Source organism: Copadichromis virginalis, linkage group LG19 (assembly GCF_057382275.1).
Source record: "Copadichromis virginalis isolate Kocher_CV1m ecotype Utaka linkage group LG19, C_Virginalis_male_GT1.1, whole genome shotgun sequence".
Classification (NCBI taxonomy): Eukaryota; Metazoa; Chordata; class Actinopteri; order Cichliformes; family Cichlidae; genus Copadichromis; species Copadichromis virginalis.
The window spans coordinates 24857371-24880318 of record NC_140636.1 but is presented as its reverse complement, the minus strand read 5'-3'; the positions used below and the strand labels follow the sequence as shown (position 1 = coordinate 24880318).

At 42.9% G+C, this 22948-nt stretch overlaps 1 protein-coding gene across 2 annotated transcripts in view; it reads right to left on the bottom strand.

The window, feature by feature from the left end:
* The window catches only part of ppp2r3a (protein phosphatase 2, regulatory subunit B'', alpha), a 61350-nt gene that overhangs the window by 3092 nt on the left and 35310 nt on the right, over positions 1 to 22948 (bottom strand). For both annotated transcript variants that reach the window (XM_085440799.1, XM_085440800.1), the window contains exons 3-12: positions 4538 to 4822; positions 4174 to 4277; positions 3975 to 4077; positions 3792 to 3866; positions 1463 to 1706; positions 1189 to 1237; positions 1003 to 1092; positions 716 to 891; positions 456 to 574; positions 85 to 191 (exon numbers count right to left, since the gene is read on the bottom strand). In XM_085440799.1, the coding sequence (XP_085296925.1) occupies positions 85 to 191; positions 456 to 574; positions 716 to 891; positions 1003 to 1092; positions 1189 to 1237; positions 1463 to 1706; positions 3792 to 3866; positions 3975 to 4077; positions 4174 to 4277; positions 4538 to 4822 (1352 nt within the window). The remainder of the gene's footprint in view (positions 1 to 84; positions 192 to 455; positions 575 to 715; positions 892 to 1002; positions 1093 to 1188; positions 1238 to 1462; positions 1707 to 3791; positions 3867 to 3974; positions 4078 to 4173; positions 4278 to 4537; positions 4823 to 22948) is intronic.

Below are 22948 nucleotides of genomic sequence, written 5' to 3'. Positions count from 1 at the left end.
AACCAATATACACCTTTATTCTTAATAAAAATGATAAACTTTTAGTTAATAACGTGAATGAGTGTGAACGTGTCTACGCCTTACCCCTCGTGCAGCTGTTCATTTGCAGTCTCCTCTGCCACTAGTATCTCATACTCCTCTGAGGCATATTTATCCCAGTCAGATGGTTCTGGACCTTCACTATCAATGTCCTGGAGCGCCACAAACACAATACATATTGGTGTTTTATAGCTTTAGATAAAATACATAAAACTAAAAAAAATAATAATAATAATAAGAAGAAGCGAAGAAGCTATATGGCACTAGAAAAAAATCCAGCCAGATTATACACTGTGGGGAGTCACAATTTCGAATCACTAATAACCTAACAAGCATGCCTTCGAGTGGATCATCACAATATCAAGAAGATCCACAGTTATAGTTGAATATTATAAATACATTTTGAAGATTTGCACCTTTTGCACAGCAAATGGGTCTCTCTGTTCATGGTCCAGGTACTTCTCCAGGTTGAAGAAAGTGTCAAAGAATATGTGAGCCATCCGGCAGCGTTTCAAGTCACTCAGAGTTATCTTACCTAAAGGAAATAAAACAAACACACATGCAGGTGTAATGTCTCAAAAGCACAATGGGTTGTGTTTGGCCGTCTACTGATTAAAACGTAATTGTGAAATAAGAAAAAAAAAAAGACTAAGGGCAAGAAAGTTTGAGCACTAACCTGGGTTCTCAGGTTTGACCAGGTCGAGCATCTGGCAGAGCAAATCCTGAAAGGGTAGAGGCTCGATGCCCATTCTTTCCATCCTCTCACACTGTTCTTCATAAAAATACTCCAACTCAAACATGGAAAGGACACCATCACCATCCACGTCCATGCAGCGGAACCAGTACTCTATACTGGAAAGACAGGTAACAAATGTGTTACGCACAGACTCAGATTACTTGTTGCATACCTGCAGTGTACTAATCTAAACAATCACACACATATCGGAACAACTTTTGAAATACCTGGTGGGATTTTTTTTGTCTTCCTCAGATATCAGAAACCAGACAAACTCAGCGTAGCTCATCCTGCCTTCTCTCTGCACAGCGTTACCCCTGGAAAGAAAAGAGGCAGAACCATTTAGATGCTCTACAGTTATTACAGTAAAGTAATTGGCTACGTATGCTTGTTCACGTGTGGGTTTTACTCACCGAGTAACAGCCCCTGAAAATAATCTCTCAATGATTCTGTTTGAGGATGCTGTTAAAATGGGAGAATAAAAAGACGAAGTAAATACACAGAAACAAGATGACACTATTTGTAAATCAGTGAAAGCACATTAAAATCAAACACTTAAGTACTGATTCAGACAATTAGATTTTTGGCTCAGTGCTCATATAAAGGATTAGAAAAACCCCAATTGAACTGCTATGGAGCTCTTTCAGCTGGGGGAAGTAAATCCTTAACTGAGATTTGTTTTCTTACCGTGGTTGTTGTATCTCCCCAGATCTTTGGGGTCAATGTACAGATCATGATCAGTGTCCAGCTCCCAAAACTTGCAGTAGATGACGTAAAAGTGTTCGTAGGAGAAGTAGTCAGTGATCTGGTTGATGTCGTCCTCTTCTTCCAGCAGGGCCAGAGTTTGAAGGAAATTACTCCGGCGTAGCTCCATCATTGTGATACGACCTTTCCATGACCGGTTCACTACATAGTATATCCGCTGGATCACCTGTGATGACATTATAGTAGAATAGCGACAAAGACAATTCTATTATATAATAGTTTTCATAAAATGCGCTAATAAAACGAAAGTAAAGCCTCATGATTAATGTGAAAACTTTTCATGATTAATCCTATAATTCAATATCTTCCAAATAACAAGACCTCACTATATTTCTAAAGGAGGTGAGTTTATTAAATTATGAGAGACATCTTTCATAATTTCTGAAATTTTTACATTAACTTTTAACCAAAGAATGATTAATATATCCTTAACAGTGGAGTAGAGAATTATTAATTCTTGATAAGGCTTTTAACAGAATTATTAATAAACCTATTTAGTAATTACAATCGCCTTTGCTGTCTTCAATTAATCATAGAAACTTAATTTGTCCAATTTAATTTATGTATTTGACATCTGGTGGTTTTTGTATTGGTGATTCTAAAAAGTTAAAATCAAGGCAAGGTCTAAAACTGAAACTGTCAAACTAAAAATAAAACTGATGACATTTTCACGAGGTCTGTACAAGCCCCGTCATCCAGATATATTAAAAATATTCCCCATCTAGCCAAGAGGAAGACCCACAACACTGGATTATCATCCATTTTCTGGTACATGGACCTCCATGGGTTACTAGCGTCTCATACAGTAGCACGTCAGCTGGTCTAAACTGAATAGGAAGTGTCATAAAATGGGAATGCAGGGGGTGTCTCTATGGAAAGGGATGGTAGGGAATGCATCAGTGTTTCCGTGAAGTCACCGTAGGCTGACGCATCGGTGCAGTGAAATCTCAGTACTTTTAAAAAGCAAACCCTCAGCTTGCACAGCTGTCCCCGTCTACATTCAAAGACTCACATGCTCTACTGTTAATATTCCACAGCTGAGGCACACAGAAGCTGTTTTGCTGACAACTTAAGAGGAGATTATGGATACTGTTCTATAGTGAGAGTAGGAAGCAGGTGGAAGAGAGTGTGGAGAGGTGGAGGTATGTTCTAGAGATAAGAGAAATGAAAGCCAGTAGAAGCAAGACAGAAGAGGGTGGCAGGTGGAACAGTGAACCTGGAAGGAGCAGAGATAGTGAAGACAGATGAGTTCAAATACCAGGGCTCAAATACCTAAGATTTTGGCTGAGAGTCACCAGAATGGATAAGACTATAATGCTAATCAGATTGAGTGGTTAAGAGACAAAGTTAGACAGACAAGGCTGATATGGTCGGGACATGTACAGAGGAGGGTGAGTGGATATATTAGTCAAAGGATGTTGAAGATGAGACAAAAACCACAGAAAAGATCAAGGTCATGCAGAGGGTTGACATAATGGAGGAAGATGCTAAGGCTAGTGTGAGTTGGAGGCAAATGTCCACTGTGGCAACCCCTATATGGGCTGCTCAGAGGCATAAGAATAAGGAAAAGGAGCAGGTGAAGGAAGAATATATGATTTGTTGGGGTTTTTTTGTATTTTATAACCTCATCAAGCGATTTCTTTTGGATAATTGGATCATTTTTAGACCAAATGGTAGTTATGGAAAAATATTATTTTATTTGGGGCATGTTTTAGCTTTTATTTGGCATGAAAGAGGAGGCTAGATAGTAAGGTGGGAAGAATAGTATTCACAGCAGAGTCTGGCACAGACGTGAATTCAGGCTGCTGCAGGAAGGACTTTAGCCTTCAGTATAAGGGTCATTATAACTCAATCAGGTGAACTATAATGGCACCCCTAGGACAGAATATTAAAGTGTCATTAAACAGAAAAGATCTTGAGAGAGTTAATTGCTGTTCACTGTTACAGTCACGTTTTAAATGTTTCTGTTATTCACTGGTAATGTGCTTGTACTTTTGAAGTTTTCTCATCTTGAAGCCAGTTAATCTAGTTTCCATTACTTGCCTTTGGTCATGAGCTTTGGACATTTATTGAACAAACAAGGTCATTGATACATGTGGCCATAAAGAGCTTCCTCATTACTGTGGCGCTTAGTCTAGAACTGCTATTCCTTTTCAGTTAACAGAGCTTGTGAGATTCGCTAAAACACAATCTTACAAATAAATATATTTTTTTAAAAACACAGCTGATCTCATTGGTTTTTGCCATTTACCGTTGTTATGTAGCGTGAATGGAATTCAGGTGCATCCTTCAGAAACGTGAGCCCAGGATGTGTATCTACAATGTCCTAATAAGGCAAACAGGAAAAAATTAGTATATAGAGTTGTCATAACAATATAGTGTAGCACAGAAATAACAGAGTTGCTTATTTCATTTATATTGGTACGATATTTACCTGCAGTAGAGGAATAAAGTCTTCCTGCTCCAAGTAGTTACAGCCAGGTTTAGCCAGCAAGTAAACAAACTTTGAGGCATCGTCATGGCAACTGTGCAACAACCTGCAAGAAAGGAGAGGAGAGACGTATGATATCAAAGCCCAGTTGCATCTGTTTTATTCTATTTGTAAGGCTTTAAAGAATATGCACGTGTCTTACTTCCTCCAAGTTGCAATGAACGAGTGAACAGACACAAAGCCTGTCCTCTCACCACCTGCTGCGTAGAACATGGGTGCTTTCCAGTAAAGTGGACACCCGCATGCCTGAATGGAAACACAACAACTGCCTGTATGACCTTACTCTGAACAACATGTTTGCTTCCTAGAGTTGCATTGCTTAGAAAGAGCACTGTTTTAACAAGGCCACTACATACAGTGATTTCTCAGGAAAAACAAAAGCCTTCTGGGAAATGTAAAGAAGTCTCAAGTCTCAATATGGACGTTGGCATTTCAACTGCCTTACTGGAATTAAATGTAGATTGTTCTATTCTGAAAAACAGGTTGGGGGAAAGGTGTGATTTTACCTTCGCGACCTTGCCCATTTCATAAATATCAGCCTTCTCCTCCTCAAACTCGGTGAAGACTGTCTCAATGGCAGCAATTTCTGCATCGTGGTTGGCAGCCGGGCCCAGGGCAGGAAGCCCACGAGGGTAGTAGAACCTGGGAATGTTAATGGCAGGAGGAGGAGGGGTGACTATCACCGGAGCTGGAGGAGGGCTGGGTGAGCGTGGCGTGGGGGCTGGTGTGGCTGTGGTTGCAACTGGAGCGGGAGGAGGCGTTCCGGGTTTCTTTTCTGGTTTCGACTGGATCTGAAAAGAGAGAAGGGAGATCATGTGTGGGAAAGGACAAGCATGGATGGGTGTTAATTAGCTGTTTGTGGTCCTAACTTTAAACATCATATTTCAGCTTTTTTTGAGACAATGTTCCAATGACTGAAACACTGCAGTCTTGGTGGCTTACTGATTCAAACTACCTGTCTTAGTCTAGATGTAAAACGTACCTTGCTTCCTTAACTTTGCATGCATTTTAATGAAAAGCACAAATAAGAATGAAGAATTTAATCACTGTCATAGATAACTTTCCCCAGAGCTGTAGATAAGATACAACTTCACTGTAGTATGATAGAGAACCTACGTAAAAGGTTGAACTGGAAACTCAAAGTGACTCATAAACAACACACAAGAGACTATTTTTTCCTGCCATTCTGTTAGTCATAGATGAGTAAAAAGCGGTCACAAGTGCACTTTTATTTTAACCTTTGGCAAGAAAAGTTCCAGGTGCCAGAAGACACATCCATACAGTCAGTCCTCAGAAAAAAATTTATTACCAAATAACTTACATGGTCAAATTTACCCCAAGACCCCAATATTAGACTACATCCTAAATGTGATACGCAACCAATTTTCCAGAGCTACTTATTAAAATATGAAGACCAAAACTGGAGCTTAATCAACACTGCATCTTAAATCAAAAGTCATTGTGTTCCCATAGGGACTTCCTGGTCTCTTCTCTTGGGCCTTCATACTCTGTGTATTGAGCAGGACAGCTGTAGCAGTCTTCTCCTTCACACCGTTCATTCTGTCACTCTATTCCTGCACCTCCTGGCCTATTAATACCCAGCTGGTATCTGCCTCAGAATAGTTTGTCGTCCCTGGCATGTCACTCTGTGTGTGTTAGAGAACCAGATGCATCTAATATATGTGTGTGTACACAGATATACATTTGCATCTGCACATCTTTATGCGCTTATAATTATTATTTATTATTATTGCATGCACACTTGTACCCTGCCTGTCTTGCTTGTTGAACTGACTGACCTGTTGTTGCTGGAAAGACTTGATTCTTTTCTTGAACCGTGAGGGGAGGACAAAGTCACACCCCTTGGCCAGAAAGGCCAGCTCCCCCCTGAGGTCAGGGTCCCTCCGTAACGATGCCTCCTTGATCATCATGGTGGAGGCTGAGGCTCACAACACCCCACCAGACACGGACACTGATGTGGCTAACGACAGGGCGACTACAGATTCACCAGCTTGCCCAGCAAGTGATAAGAAAAGGGATTGACTATGATAGGTTTACCCAACAGCTCAGATATCCAGGAGCCAAAACTGGAAAACCACTTCAGGAAAACAAAGAATATCCAGCACGTGTGGCATTTCATGCAAAGTGTCCCTTAGGAATTATTTGCACTCAAAATCGGTCTCCTTCAAACTTCACATTCATACTCATGCTCCCAACACTTTGTCCTGTGGGGCAGTAATCCAGCAGTGTTTCTATGTAAAAAGATGATCCTTAGACGTCCTGTGCTACAGTGCAGGACGGGAGGCAAAAACATGGTACCGGGCTGTTTTATGGCCCAATGCAATCCCAAATCGTAGCTTCTTTCTGGGGAAGAAACATTGTGGTGTCCCCCTGTCAGCTCTGAATGTATGTATTTGATGTAGCCTCACTGGTGCCTGCTGTTCCAAGCTGGGCTCTGACAAACTGCACTGAGAAACATGAGCCATGCCTGGCAAAGCACACACATATAACAAACCGGCTGTCCTGAGCATTAGGGTGGTGGGAGGCGGGGAAGTGCAACCATGTCGCATATCTTGGCGTAGTGCTTTGCAGGATATGAGCCCTCCTCTGTTCCTGCCTCCTCCTGCCGACTAAAGTTAGCCAGTGGGAAGTTACAACTCAAAGTGACTGTGATTGAAATAATTTCACTGCAGACAGGAAGCTTAAGTTGGTGCTTCAGGGTGAGTGGGTTGGACAAGCAAGCTGAAATATTTTCATAGCGGTAATTTGGGAGGCAGTGTTGAATCAGCGGGCGAGACACCTGTCGTTATATCTGTTGACAGAATTTCCACTGGGCTAGCTCAAAGACTCAAAGCAGCATTCCCTTTTGAACATAATGAAAATCCACAAGTGTCACCCTGCTTCAGAGCCAGTCGGTGTGTTTTTTTTTAAATAAAAAGAGTTTATCATCATCATCATCATCAACTTTATTTATAAAGCACTTTAAAACAACCACAGCTGACACAAAGTGCTGTACATTGGAACTGTAAAATAAAATTACATGAGATATAAATAAAAACCAAATAAAAGAAGAGTGAAATCATTAATTAAATAACTACTTCAATTAAAAGAGAAACTAAGTCTCACTGAGGTTAAAAGCCAAGGAATAAAAGTGGGTTTTAAGACGTGATTTAAAAGTGGACAGTGAAGGGGCCTCTCTAACATGCATGGGCAAATTATTCCATAATTTTGGAGCCACAATAGAGAAGGCCCTGTCCCCTCTGAGCTTCCTCCTGGATCTCGGTACCTCCAGGAGCAGCTGGTCAGCTGACCTGAGAGACCGACAGGGTGTGTGGGGATGAAGAAGCTCAGAGAGGTAAGGCGGGGCAAGACTGTGAAGGCATTTAAAAACAAACATAAGAATTTTAAAATTAACTCTAAAAGACACAGGCAGCCAGTGCACGGGGGTTATATGCTCTCTTTTTCGAGTTCCTGTTAGGAGTCGTGCAGCCACATTTTGAACCAGCTGCAGACGTGAGAGCAATGACTGACGGACCCCCACATAAAGTGAGTTACAGTAGTCCAGGCGGGAAGAAATAAAAGCATGGATCACTGTTTCAAGGTGCTGCCTCGAAAGAAAAGATTTTACTCTTGCTAGTCGCCTTAAATGATAAAAACTGGACTTCACCACTGCTCTGATTTGGTTGTCCAATTTAAAATCACTGTCCAACTTAAAACCAAGGTCAGTAACAACAGATTTAAAATAGAATTCCAGGGATCCTAAAACAACAGAGGAGGACTCAGAGGTACCACTGGGTCCAAACACCAACACTTCTGTTTACTTTTCATTAAAATTTAAAAAGTTTAGAGCCAACCAAGCTTTAATGTCATCTAGACATGTCAAGAGAGGTTTTATGGAGATGCCATCCTTGTGTTTTAGTGGCAAATAAATTTGGCAGTCATAGGCATAACAATGAAATGAGATCCCATGCCTTCTAAGGATAGAACCCAGAGGCAATAGATACAGTGAAAAGAGCAGTGGCCCTAAAATTGAGCCCTGTGGGACGCCGCATGACAGAGGAGCAGAAGACGATTCGTAACCGAGAAGGCTGACAGAGAAAGTTCTATCTGACAAATAAGACCTAAACCAATTAAGTGCAGTGCCACCAATACCCACTACATCATGTAATCGAGAAATTAGAATATTGTGGTCTACAGTGTCAAAGGCAGCAGTTAGGTCAAGCAAGACAAGAACAACATGGTTACCAGAATCACATGCCAGAAGGATGTCATTAAAAACCCTTAATAATGCAGATTCTGTGCTGTGAAGGGTTTTAAAACCTGATTGAAAAACCTCAAAGATTCCATTTTCATCTAGAAAATCTTTCAGTTAACTAAAAACAATTTTCTCTAAAACCTTGGAGACTAAAGGCAGCTTGGAAATAGGCCTATAGTTCGCTAAAACTGTGATCAAGGCCAGGTTTCTTAAGCAGTGGCTGTACTACTGCATGTTTGAAATTTGCAGGAACCATACCAGAAGACAGACTGCTGTTAATAATGTCAAGGACATACTGTTGTATACTAGAAAAAATTTCTTTAAAGAATTGTGGAGGGACAGGATCCCGTGGGGAACCTGTGGGCTTAATATGGTGAACCACATCCTCTAAAGTGGAGAGCGTCACAAGCTCAAACTGAGTGAAAACAGCAGCGCAAGGGACAGAGACAGAGGGGTCAGAGTCAGGAGCTGTGATAAGAGCCCTGGTGGTGACAACCTTTTCAATAAAAAAAGTTCAGAAAATCATTGCAAATCTCAGGAGAAACTTCCAAACAGGCATTCAAAAGAGTATTAAGAACAGTGTCAATGGTCCTAAATAACACATGTGGGTTATGACAGTTGGAAGAAATAATATTTGCAAAATATTCCCTTTTTGCCTCTTTAACAGTGTTCTGGTAGCGATGCCAGCAGTCTTTTAGAATTTGAAATGATACATGCAGTTTATCCTTTTTCCACCTCCGACATTCCCTCTTAACAGCACGACTGCTCTGAGTTTAAATCATTCATCCAGCCCTTTGTCAGTAAAACAAAATCACAAATCCAAAGCAACTACTGACAATCTTCCATAATACAAGGTGATGTGGTTATCCCGCTAAGTTTCTCAAACAAAATCATCAGCTTACTGTCACATGAAAGAAAGAACAAACAGCAGCTCCTCTTAAGAACTGAGAGGATGAAAAAGGAACCGTTCGGCATTTTTACTCGACTTACAGATTCTCAGAATAGATGAATTATTAATATAAAAAAAACAAAACAGTAAATCCTTACATTTGAGAAGTAGTAAAAACAAGGAACCAAGATTTCAGTTATCAAATTGTATTAAAGTAATCACCTCTGCATCTAGTTTTCTGCAATCAATAATGCAGAAGTAGCAGTTGAATTTTTGGAAGTAATAGATTTACTGCTGTCTGTTTCTATGCTCTTTAATGTATGGACACCAACGGTTAGTAGCAATATCCAAATGTGAAATATCAAACCACATTACTGCTCCTGAATGGCGATTGAATAGATACATGGACAGTACAGACAAATTTCCTCGGATGGTAATAGCTAATTAACAGTGAGAATAAATAGAGCATAAACTGTCAGCAGTGTGTCCTCGAATGCTCCCTGAAAGGCTTCCCTTAAATTTACCAAGGCTGAGCTAAAACCCTTTCGATGCCAAGCAACACCAATCTGAAGCCGAACACAGAGGGGATCCCTCAGGATGTACAGGGTGACCCATTTTAAATCTGTCCAGCTCAAATACCTAGAAGTCTAGGACAGTACACAAGATATCTGCACATACTGTACTTGATGCATCATGACTGCCACTAACCGTTTTTCTACTATTGTATTTGTTCCATTTGTGACACTATTGTTTCTTCCAGTTTGAGCCATACTGCATACAGAAAGGTTCAGTGTGCATGCATGTGTGTGAGTAGCTTTCCAGAAAAATAAATGAGTCACCTTGTATTTTAGGGTAACTCCTCTCAGATCCCTGTGTGCCCTGCTGAATTCTTTGGAACAGCTGGGATCCATACTGAAGCCAGGGTTGCATACCGATCCCACACACAGATACAGATACTGTCACATGCACACATTGTCTAATGCTAGCTACCTATTACCTCCATTCTTCAGAGGGAAACATTATACAGCAAATATATTGTATCACTCAACAAATGTGCACTAGAGTCTCACCAGCCTATTATCTCATGTGAAATCCCACCCTGCTTTTTGACCCTTTCTTCTTTTTTTTTTTCTACTTTCTTTCATCCTGGTCAATGAAAGGGAGTTCATTCTCTCCACTTCCTCTGCACAACCTCTTCAGCTGTAGCAATGAGCTTGTGTTATCATAAATCTCTGTATAAAGAGTTACAGTACTTGTGTGAGAGTGTAATGGGAGCCAGAAAGGAATGCCACCAGGCAGCTGTGTGCTCTTTTCCTGTGACTGACAGTCAGTGTAACCCTGCCCTGTCAAAATTGCTCCGTTTGGTCCTAAAACCCTTGTTCTTAAATCTTCAATTTTCCTCCTGGAATCTTGAATGTTCTGTGATGATTAGCCTGCTATTAAAGATTAAAAAAAATAACAGAAAAAATGAATAAAAACAACCAATTTACTAAGCTATACAAACTGTAAAACTCCAGTGACGGTCCATGGCAGTACGTATGAAGTTAGTGAGCTCAGGTGACATGAAAACACTCACTGGGACAAACTGTTCCTACAAGCTTGAATTTCATATTCAAGCTGTACTTATAATCAGCTTGAATATGAAAATCTATATGAAATGGATCTGATAACTGAGCATAGACAAGACAATGTGCTTGTGTAGTTTCTCTTTCCAAGCATGTCAACATCTTTTAATTTAGTTGTTTTAATTAAAAAAGGAACAGCTAAATTGTATTCATTACACCACAATATTCTAAACAAATAGCTGGTGAACTTAATTGAGTATTAAGGAGCTAAACAAGCAAATGTTTCCCTCATGTTGGACCAAAACATCTGATACCGACTATATATCAGATGTATCCTTCTGACACTGACTCAATATCAGATGAATGCAATAATAGAGAATGTATCCACCTGGTTCTGAACTCAAACAGTGGGACCAGTTAGATCAGACAGACTGCTCTGACAACAGGATGATCCATTGGGAAAGACTATTTGGTCATCTTATCAAGTATGTTGCACATCAGCAATCTACTCATAGCCCCTTACATGTCACTTTGAATATGTTCTAAGTTGTAAAAAAAGGATTTGTTGTTGTTGAGCATCCTGCATCCTTCCTGAATATATTTGGTTCAAACCTACTTTTTCTTACACAGACAGGAGAAAAAGAAGCATAACAGTGAAGAAACTCTGGCGGCTGATGGAAGTTTAACAGGAACAAAAGGCAACGTAACAGGTGTGTGTGTGTGTGTGTGTGTGTGTGTGTGTGTGTGTGTGTGTGTGTGTGTGTGTGTTATGTCTGCAAGCTTTTCTCTGCCCACCCCTCAGATCTAATCCAGCCACACAGCCACAGAAACAGGTGAGTCAGCAGCCTTCACAACACTGATCAAATAAATGCACGATGGGAAGCACAGCAGGTCAGCTGTCGAACAACAACTGCCGCCTTCATCCGACTGTTGGCACACTTGACACGCACACGTGTGCTCCTGCAGTCTTTACTAGTGCATTGATACATGTCTCTAATTTGTCAGGGCATATTACACATGTGGTTGTGTGCGGGTGTGGACGTGCGCCTTGATGTGTTCACTTAACAGGAACCAAGTCTTTCAGAGCAGCTTAATAGTGTGAACATGACAACTTCCTAAACACACACACACCTGCTCTATGAAACTGCCTGTCCGCTGTGTAAAATTATCTGTGTAAATATAGCCACCGATTTCACGTTTATTTCTGCTTCAGGCACCAGGCAGACTTAACATACACACACACACGACAACAAACATTGAGAAAGACATGTTTGTCAAGTCAAAATTAAATTTACTTGTAAAGCTATAGCCAACCATTTACTGTTTAACTGGACTGCTTAGATATTCTAATATGGAAATGTTCTGACACAATTTACTACTATCATAATAATAATGTGATAATGACCTTATAGTTCTTTATACAGCATTTAAAAAAAGGCTTAAATTACTGAAATATCCATGCACACTTTTAAGTACATAGGAGAATTAAAGCAATTATTTTATCATTGGCAAGTGTGCACAGTTATGCATACCAGTCTCATAATTTTATGTAATGTTATTTCTAATTCTTGCAATGAAACCAACTAGGACAAATAAAGTTTCAACTTGAACCCGATACACATGGAACAGGCTACTATCGCCTCTCCATCCATCTGATTATACACACACACACTCACTTTAGACCAGGCCTGCCAAATGCCATCTCCATGGTGACAACCCTTTCCCTGGATCGAGTGTAGGGAGGAATGCTCCCAGGGTTCCCGTGCCAACAGTGGAAAGCAGAGTTCACATCGCTGCTCTATTCTTTACACCCATTCTCTCTTCCTCTCAAGAAGAACACACACGCATGCATACAAACACACTGATACATGCGCGCCCACACATACAGTTACCTTGGGAACCTCCTCTCTAAACTTGGAAGAATGAACCGAGTTAAACTCCCGCTTCTGTGATAGACAAAGTTAATCAGTGCTGGCTACGGTCTAACTCACATCCCAATCACAGGAAGGCAACATGGGAGCAGTTAAAAACACAGCTGCTCTAATTGTCTGACTGGAATCAGACACTGACACTGATATTACACAGCTAAAAGTCCAGTTATTTTTTGTCAACAAAAAAAATAATAAATCCTAATACGTACATAACAGGGACTTGTATTTATAAGATTTGGATATGTCTGAGATTACCTATAAACTAAATAGAGCCCTATATTTTCTATTCTGGGTGTCTACAAATCTTCATAAACAGATATTAAAGAAGATACAAAGAGATAATTTTCCACGTGTTAGATCTGTGATGCTTATATGCACTTTCTCGCTAAATGGTTACATGGCATGGAAATGTAAAACATTAGCATGCAATTTTAACTCAATATAAACTGCCCGAGTGGTCACAGAAGGGGACTCCTAATGTTACGAAAATATTTATAGAGGTTTAGTGTCAATTTTTTACTTATTTCTGGGAAACTTGCCAGACAAGCTACATCTGAAAAATTACACAGTGAACCATTTCCCTTATCTGGGAAAACCGCCTGTCAACAACTAATGCTTAATAACAACAAACTCCAGTCCTTCACTGGCATTTATTTTTATACATATGGCTAACAGGGCAGGTTTTGCATTACATTTCCCATGGCTATCTTAGGATTTAGAGCAAGTGAGCTAATCCTACATCAGCAATAGTTTTGGTCCTCAGCATGGAGCTACAGTGAGGGAGCTGTCACTAGAGTGCAGCAAGAGACCTCAAACCACCAATACCAGAGAAGATCAGTCCTGCTTCCTCTATAATTATTTAAATATATAATATTTTGGAATATTAAAAACAAAACTCTGTACATGACACTCAGATAGCACTATAGCATGCACACAACGGATATAATCCTAAATTGCAGCTCATTTAAAAACCAACAAAGAAACATTAGCGAAAAGGAAACTGCTTTCTTCTAACATGCAACATAAGAAAATATATATATCAGTCTGTGTCGACATAATATCAGACAAAAGGTAACATTTCTCTCATACCAAGTATATTGCACCACTGTCCTTCCAACTGTATAACTGTGAAAATGTCGCAATCAGTGGCGATTATGTTTAAACATGGAGCAGTTTTCTCTAAAAAAGAAGCAATATTGCAACAAAAATAGTTAAGTATAGCAGTTTCATTGGTAAATTAATTTTCTAGTTGTATATATCAGTTAGTTCACAGATCCTCCTGTAGATGATGCTATAGGCCTTATTAATTTCAACAAACCAGGGTGAAATCAGACTGCAAGCTTACAAAGTACTTTATGGTATGGTTGGGCCTTACAGTCACTAGGGGGTAGCAGCTGTCTAACGGTTATCACTTGTGAGCAGTTTGTCACTTAAATTAGACTGTGACCATGCACCTGACAGAAGATGCTTGTTTCTGCTGCCATTGACCTTCTTGGCTCTGCTTCAAAATGTGTGAAATGACCCGATGGAGTTAGAGGTCAGGATGAAGAAAAAGGAGTCCAATAACTCAGTTATACTACACATCTCTGGGTTGCATTCCACTCTTTTTGAATTCCTTCTGTGCCTCCTGACTTAACAAGCACACATACATTTTCAGTGAAGACATCCAAACATGTTTGTTTTGGCCAAGCGGTGAGAGTATTTTAGCGCTGAGGGAGTTTTCTGGAGAAATCCCACAGGACATTCTGGGTGGAATTGGGTGAAGGGTGAGTTCAAAGGAAAATGAGGGAGGGGAAGAGTGGGGGCTAAATAGGTAGACTGGAAGTAGATGGGTGGGGGTAGGTGACACCCAAGCTCCCACCGAGTCATGGTGTTCTGGAACATTGGCAAACTCTTTCAAGAGGAAAGAAACACACACACACACACACACACACACACACACACACACACACACGGTCACACCCACATCAACACAGTCACATAAACCTAAATCTCCCCCTGGTGCCATGATTCTAAGAGGGAGTCCCCATTAGCCAATCGCACTGCAGAACTGATATTCTGGGGTAGGGGAATCCCACCGCCTACCTAATACTAATAAACATGTTGTGCTGGTTTTCATGGTGACCCGGCAGGAGGCCCAAAAACTTGCACACTGGTGACTCTTGCTGAGATTAAAACCTTTCAGATGAATAAGTACAGTTCCTTAAAAAAGTCAGGCGTGTGGATTGGTGCGTATGTGTGCAAATGAACACGCACACTGCAGCTGAGGACATCACACTGACAAAAGCACTTGGATCACAGCCAACCTTGCACTAGGGAGTGGTGAATTATGATGTCAGATGCTTAAAAGTGCTCTCTGTGCAAGTGTGTGTATGCCTGTGCATATGTGCGCACTAAAAAAAAGGATCATCCAGCCAAATGAGCTCCACCAAGTTGATAGTATGAACATGATCTGATTCCATTGTCTATACCTTGGTGGTATGAACTGTATTGGGAAAACTCTTCCTACACATAGCAACCTATTATCCTGTCTTTCAAGAGCACTGTATGCGTGCTTAAATGAAAGCATTCAACTGTGTGCTTGTGCACCTTGGCCAAGGTCCCCGCTGTGACCTTATTTCCTGTGGAAGGAGCTGAGGAATGATGTCACTCTCTGCTGACCCAGAGTCAACAACTGGGAGCTGCAGATCCCCCCCCCTCCCCCCCACTTTAGATGCACTTTGCATTTCTCCTTCCCAAAGCCAACTGCTCAGGAAACCAAAAAAAAATTTACTTTATATCTCCATGCTTCTCCTTATCGTTCCTTCCATACTCTTTCAAAACTGTCTGAACCAAAAGAAGTTGCCGATTTCTGTTTTAAAAGGTCAACAGTGCACTTTCCTCTTCTGGCTAAAAAGTCAGATAGGAACACTCAGCCATCTCTTTATAATAAGCTGATATGTGGTGAATCACCATTGAGCGGTACTCTGATGAATACTTTCACAAAGGCTCTGAATAGCAGGCAATATTGCATTTTTACTTCCCATCTGCATACACTGAGCTGAGTACTCATAACACCAGTCTAATCACAAGCCTATTTTAAGTATGTTAACTGTGCTGTCAGCGAATGAGTTTATATACAACCCCCAATTCCAAAAACACATTTTACATTCCTCTCCGTGAATCGCTGCCTTATTGTGGTGGAGGGGTTTGTGTGTCCCAGGGATCCCAGGGGCTATGTTGTCTGGGGGCTTTTGCCCCCTGGTAGGGTCTCCCATGGTAAATTGGTCCTGGGTGAGGGACCAGACAAAGAGCGATTCAGAAGACCCTTATGAAGAAAACATCGAGGGAACAGTTTACCCTGCCCAGGATAGGGTTACTGGGGCCCCACCCTGGAGCCAGGCCCGGGGAGGGTGCCCGAGGGCGAGCGTCTGGCACAGCCCGAAAAGGGGACATGGGCCCATCCTCCCGCAGGCCCACCACCCGCAGGAGGTGCCATAGGGGTCGGATGCATTGTGTGCCGGGCGGCGGCCAGGAGCGGAGGCCCTGGCGGACTGATCCCCGGGTGCCAAGACTGGCAATTGGGACATGGAATGTCACCTCTCTGGTGGGGAAGGAGCCTGAGTTAGTGCGTGAGGTTGAGAGGTACCGGCTAGATATAGTCGGGCTCACCTCTACGCATGGCTTGGGCAATGAAACGAGTCTACTGGAGAGGGGCTGGACTCTGTCTTAGTCTGTAGTTGCCCCTGGTGAGAGGCGGCGGGCTGGGGTGGGTATTCTAATATCCCCTCGGCTTGCTGCCGGTACGTTGGGGTTTTTCCCGGTGGATGAGAGGGTTTGTTCCCTGCGCCTTAGGGTCGGGGAACGGGTCTTGACTGTCATCTGCGCTTATGCGCCGAGTGGCAGTTCAGAGTACCCAGCCTTCTTAGAGTCCCTGGGTGGGGTGCTGGAAGGTGCTCCACCTTGAGACTCTGTTGTCCTGCTGGGTGACTTCAATGCTCACGTGGGTAATGACAGCGAGACCTGGAGGGGCGGGATTGGGAAGAACGGCCTCCCTGATCTGAACCCGAGTGGTGTTTTGTTATTGGACTTCTGTGCAAATCACAGTTTGGCCATAACAAACACCTTGTTTGAACATAAGAGTGTCCATAACTGCACGTGGCACCAGGACGCTCTAGGCCGCAGGTCGATGTTCGATTTTGTAATCGTATCACCAGACATGCGACCATATGTTCTGGACATTCGGGTAAAGAGAGGGGCTGAGCTGTCAACTGATCACCACCTGGTGGTGAGTTGGATCAGGTGGCGGGGGAGGTCGCTGGACAGACCTGGTACACCTAAACGCGTAGTGAGGGTGTGCTGAGAATGTCTAGCAGAGGCCCCAGTCCGCGAGATCTTCAACGCACACCTCCGGCAGAGCTTCAACAGCATTCCGAGGGAGACTGGGGACATTGAGTCCGAGTGGACCATGTTCAGCGTCTCCATTGCCGAAGCTGCTGCATTGAGCTGTGGCTGCAAGGTGGTTGGTGCCTGCCGTGGTGGTAAGCCACCAGACTGAAGAAGGAGTCCTATCGGGCTTGGTTAGCCTGTGGGACTCCGGAGGCAGCCGACAGGTATCGACAGGCCAAGCGGAATGCGGCTCGGGCAGTGGCTGAAGCAAAAACTCGGGTGTGGGAGGAGTTCAGAGAGGCCATGGAAAAAGACTTTCAGACTGCCGCGAAGAGATTCTGGCAAACTGTCAGGCGTCTCAGGCGGGGAAAGCGGTGCGCTACCTGCACTGTGTATAGTGCTGGCGGAGCGCTGCTGACTTCGACTGAGAAAATTGTCAGGCGGTGGAAGGAATACTTCGAGGACTTCCTTAATCCCACTGACACGTCTTCCGAGGAGGAAGCAGAGTCTAGGGATGAGGGGAATGACCCGCCAATTTCCAGAGGCGAGGTCACTGAGGCAGTTAAACAACTCCTTGTTGGCAGCGCCCCTGGTGTTGATGAGGTCCGCCCCGAGTTCCTGAAGGCTCTGGACGTTGTAGGGCTGTCCTGGTTGACACGCCTCTAACAATGTTGCGTGGCAGTACCCCTGGACTGGCAGACCGGGGTGGTGGTCCCCATCTTTAAGAAGGGGGACCGGAGGGTGTGTTCCAACTACAGGGGGATCACACTCCTCAGCCTCCCTGGGAAAGTCTATGCCAGGGTGCTGGAAAGGAGAGTTGGGAGTTTGCCCAACCAGTCTACATGTGTTTTGTGGACTTGGAAAAGGCATTCGACTGTGTCCCTTGGGGTGACCTGTGGGAGGTGCTGCGGGAGTATGGGGTGTCTGGCCCATTGCTACGGGCCATTCGATCCCTATACAACCGTTGCAAGAGCTTGGTTCGCATTGCCGGCAATAAGTCGGACTCGTTCCCGGTGGGTGATGGGCTCCGCCAGGGCTGCCCTTTGTCACCGATTCTTTTCATAATTTTTATGGACAGGATTTCTAGGCGCAGCCAAGTGGCGGAGGGCTTTCACTTCAGTGGTCTCAGAATCTCATCTCTGCTTTTCGCGGATGATGTGGTTCTGTTGGCTTCATCGGGTGGGGGCCTCCAGCTCGCACTGGAATGGTTCGCAGCCGAGTGTGAAGCAGCGGGAATGAGGATCAGCACCTCCAAATCTGAGGCCATGGTTCTCAGCTGGAAAAGGGTGGAGTGCCCACTCCAGGTCGGGGATGAGTTCCTGCCCCAAGTGGAGGAGTTCAAGTATCTCGGGGTCTTGTTCGTGAGTGATGGGAGAAGGGAGCCGGAGATCGACAGACGGATTGGGGCTGCAGCTGCAGTAATGCGGACGCTGCACCGGTCCGTCGTGGTGAAGAGGGAGCTGAGTGTAAAAGCGAAGCTCTCAATTTACCGGTCGATCTACGTCCCTACCCTCACCTATGGCCACGAGCTGTGGGTAGTGACCGAAAGAACGAGATCGCGGATACAAGCGGCGGAAATGAGCTTCCTCCGAATGGTGGCTGGCCTCTCCCTTAGATATAGGGTGAGAAGTCTGGCCATCCGGGAGGGGCTCAGAGTAGAGCTGCTGCTCCTCCACATCGAAAGGAGCCAGCTGAGGTGATTCGGGCATCTGACAAGGATGCCTCCTGGGTGCCTCCTGGGGTTGGTGTTCCGGGCATGTTCCGCCGGGAGGAGGCCCCCCGGGGCAGACCCAGGACACGCTGGAGAGATTATATCTCTCAGCTGGCCTGGGAACACTTTGGTGTTCCCACGGATAAGCTGGAGGAGGTGGCTGGGGAGAGGGAGGTCTGGGCTTCTCTGCTTAGGCTGCTGCCCCCGCGACCCGGCCCCGGATAAAGCGGATGAAGATGGATGGATGGACATTTTACATTTTATGTATAGTGTAAATTAAAACAGAATGCAAGGATTCACAAGTGTCATAAAGCCATATTTTATCCACAATACTCTTCCATTAAAAATGTTAGCTCATTTTGACAGGAGTGAGACAACTCAAAAAGTTGGGATGGAGGCAACTATTGTCTGGAAATTTAAGTGATATTAAAAAGAAACAGCTGGAGGAACATTGTGCGACTATTAGCTTAATTGGCAACAGATTAGTAACATGACTGGGTATGAAACGAGCATCTTAGAGAGTTAAGCACAAGTTCACAAATCTGCAAAATCTGCATTTATAAATTGTGAAATGGATTCATTCAGATAAGACGTTTTACAATTCAAGTCATAAAGAAAGTCAGTAAATGGTCAGTAAAAATCACAAAGAATATAGATTATAAATGAAACCATGCAAAACATGGCAAATATTAAGGGAAAATGACTAAATTCTACAAAGTATGGGAAGAGGTGTGTACAATCTGGCATAGAGAAAGTAATAGTCTACTATGGAAAGAATTTGACTTTAAACTAAAAATGTGGTATTTAAATACACCTCTCATAATCTCATCATATGTGAAAGAAATTAAAGTGGAACTGTGTTGGAGGAAATGTGGGAAAACCAGACCACTCACATATTTTTTGAGACTGTCCAGTAATCAAAGGACTCTCGAAAAGGGTCAAGAAGAAACCGATCAAATCTTACCCCATTAGACCCACTGATTTTTCTTTTGGGAACTACTGTATACATAGGGAGACATATAGCTCAGACCAAAGGTGCATTAAAAAAATTAAAAACCTGTGAAGACTTTGAATATTTCTACCGTATGTAATATTTTCAAAAGATACCAAGTATTGAAAGAAAACTCTGTGCACATGCCTGGGATGTTCAGGCCCTCACACAATACTGCACGGAAAAACAAGAATGATTCTGTCATGGAAATTACTGCATGGGCTCAGGAGCACTTCCAGAATTCACTGTCTGTGAACACAGTTCACTGTGCCATAAGGAAATCCAGGTTAAAGCTCCATTAGCAAAGAAATGTCCAGTCTTTTCCTGCAAACTATATTTAAAATGAACTGAGGAAAAGTGGAAAACTGTTCTGTGGTCAGACTAATCGAAATTTAATATTCCTTTTGGATCTAGCATCCTCCATACTCAGGAAAGGGACCACCCAGCTTGTTATCAGTGCCTAGTTCAAAAGCCTGGATCTGTGATGATATGAGGATGTATTAATGGCTATGGAATTGGCAGCATGCCAATCCTGAAATACTGGAATTCCATCCAGATGATGCCTTTCTCGGGGAAGGCCTTGCAAATTTCAGCAAGACAATACTAAACCACATAATGCACTATTACAACAATAAGGCTTCATGGTAGAAGAGTCCAGGTGCTGTCCAGACCATGTTGAAAAATTCTGCACATCATGAAACAAAAAATAGGACAAAGAAGATCTAGGACTGTTGAGCAGCCAAAATCCTATAGCAGAGTGGGACAATGGGACAATATTCCTATTTAAAAAGTCTAGCAGCTGATCTCAGTTCCCAGAAGTCTGAACTGAATGGGGAAGCTACACAGTGGTAAATTGCTCTGTCCCAACTCTTTTGAGACATACTGTTGCCATCAAATTTAAAATGAGCTAAAGACCAATGTTAATCTTGTTAATCTGTGACACATCTGCAGAAGTTGGTAAAACTACTTAAACCAGCAGTGTGTTAATTAAACTATCAGAGTGGCAGCTATAGATCCAGTCAGTGTCTGCAAGCAATTCCACCATTAACTGTACTGAAGCAATGCCACTAGAACAAAAATTAGGTTACATTTACCCACCAGTGAATGTTGTCTCATTTTAAAATACATCTTACCATGTTACCTAAAATTTGGCTCCATACTGTAGTGGTTTACTTATATGCCTAACAAGCAAAAGACCTCTGGTTTAAATATGGGAGGAGAAACAAAGGGCTTCCAGTGTAAAAATCTGCCAAATCAAACGTTCACTGTGGCCAACCCATTGTGAACAAGGGAGGAGCCGAAAGCAGCTTTTATTATATTACCTAAAAACAGAGAGACAGGAATAGAAAGAAAGCCCATTCAAAGCCCATTGCCCTTAAAGTTAATTGACTCTCACCATCACATCTCCCCACTATGAGTGTTACGGCTTTGCCTCTGATTTATATCAGTCAGCTTTCCTGTCATGATGGAGATTAATGGGTGTGTTCTGACAGGTGCAGAAAGCCCTGTATTAGTCTGTCAGCAGCAGAATCAACAATAAACATGCGTAAAGCAGAGATGAAGATACTACTGCCTGGGGCCTGCGTCACCATAGAGGGCTTAGCAGAACTTCCCAGTGAAGCTATGGCAGTGCCAAGCGAAACAAAGCTACAAATGTTCAACGTGGAGTGTGTGGTTCATTGCAGTTGTGTGAGTGCATTTTCTCACTTGTGCATGAGGGGGCTTGTCTTGTTTACAGTTTGATTGGCAGTTTAATGCATTGCAGGGCAGGGTTGGCGCTGAGGAATATTAACATAATTCCCAGAGTGCCAGAATTGGTATTGGGTGTCGAAGAGCTATTCCAAACTCAGCTGTGACCCACAGTAGCACCGGGTCATCTTACCCATGGGCCAACAAACAGACAGCCAGACAGATGCACACACGCACAGTTGATCAGACTCCGATATTCATCACGTTTAACTCAAACAAATTTAATGCATGCATGAACACACATGTAAATGCACACATGTATGAACATCTGGACATGTAATAAAGCCTAGGTGTGCATAACACATGCTCACATGCTTACACGCACACAAACATGCACACACATGCACGTATGCCGGTCCATTTACACTGTGGCGACAGTGAGTCTGTTAACGGGATGCCATAGTACAGAGGGGTGGACAGATTTAGGTCTCCCTCACACCTAGCTGTGCCAGGGGTGGAGGGGGTTGTAGGGTAATGATACCATTAACGCTTGCTGTGCCAACAACCCAACCCTCCCCCCACTTCCTCCAGTGCTCCAATGAGCACCTCCCATTGGGTTTCTCTGCTCTCCACGCAGCAACAACAGTTATTCACCTCTCCCAAAATAAAACAACAGCCAATCACAGGGTTGGAAGACAAGAAGTGATCAGTACGGACATAATCCTTGACCGCAGGTGAAAGAAGGACACTGAGAAGAGAAACAAAAGTAGACCTATAAGCCAGAAAAATGAAAAACGGAGAGAGTTTAACTGCAAGAAATGTGGGAGCAGATAAGCAGAAAAAACAAAAACAAAAAAGGGATGGATAGGGACACAGAAGATGGAGGAGGAAGGAGATTGTGTAATGATGTGTTCGGGTGCTGGCTGTTCCGTTCTTACTGTGGCAGCTACCATGGTAACCTCATAAATAGGTGCCCTACATATCAGCAGGGCATAAGGTTACACAGCTCAGTAAATAAACACACATAAACAGCAGAGGAAGCGTGATGAGGAGAAGGATGGTTGGAGCGAGAGAGGAAAAATAAATTAGTAAGAGAAAAATGTCAAATATAGAGGGGAATAAATGACAACAATGATTTGATTCCTCTGTGTTGATGATAATGTGCGTTTGTCTGGCATGCATAATTACCTAAATCTACAATTTGCAGTAGAACATCCACATTAGGGACTGGCTGAGGTAACACTGCCTTTTTATCATCATTAACTCCAGCTTACGCGCAGACACAGACAAAAAAAATTATCAAGTTCTAGTTTCCTTCTCTTTTCCTCTGTAGCACAACTGCAATTTACCGTTACATTTTCCACAGTAAGAAAAACAAAGTCTACACACATGCATACGCCTGCACACACATACAATTACAGAACAAAACAAGTTCAAAACCAGGAAAAGCCAACAAAGAGCCACTCCACAACAAGGAGCTATTCTGTTCTGTGATCCAAAGCCTCAACTTTTTTGATT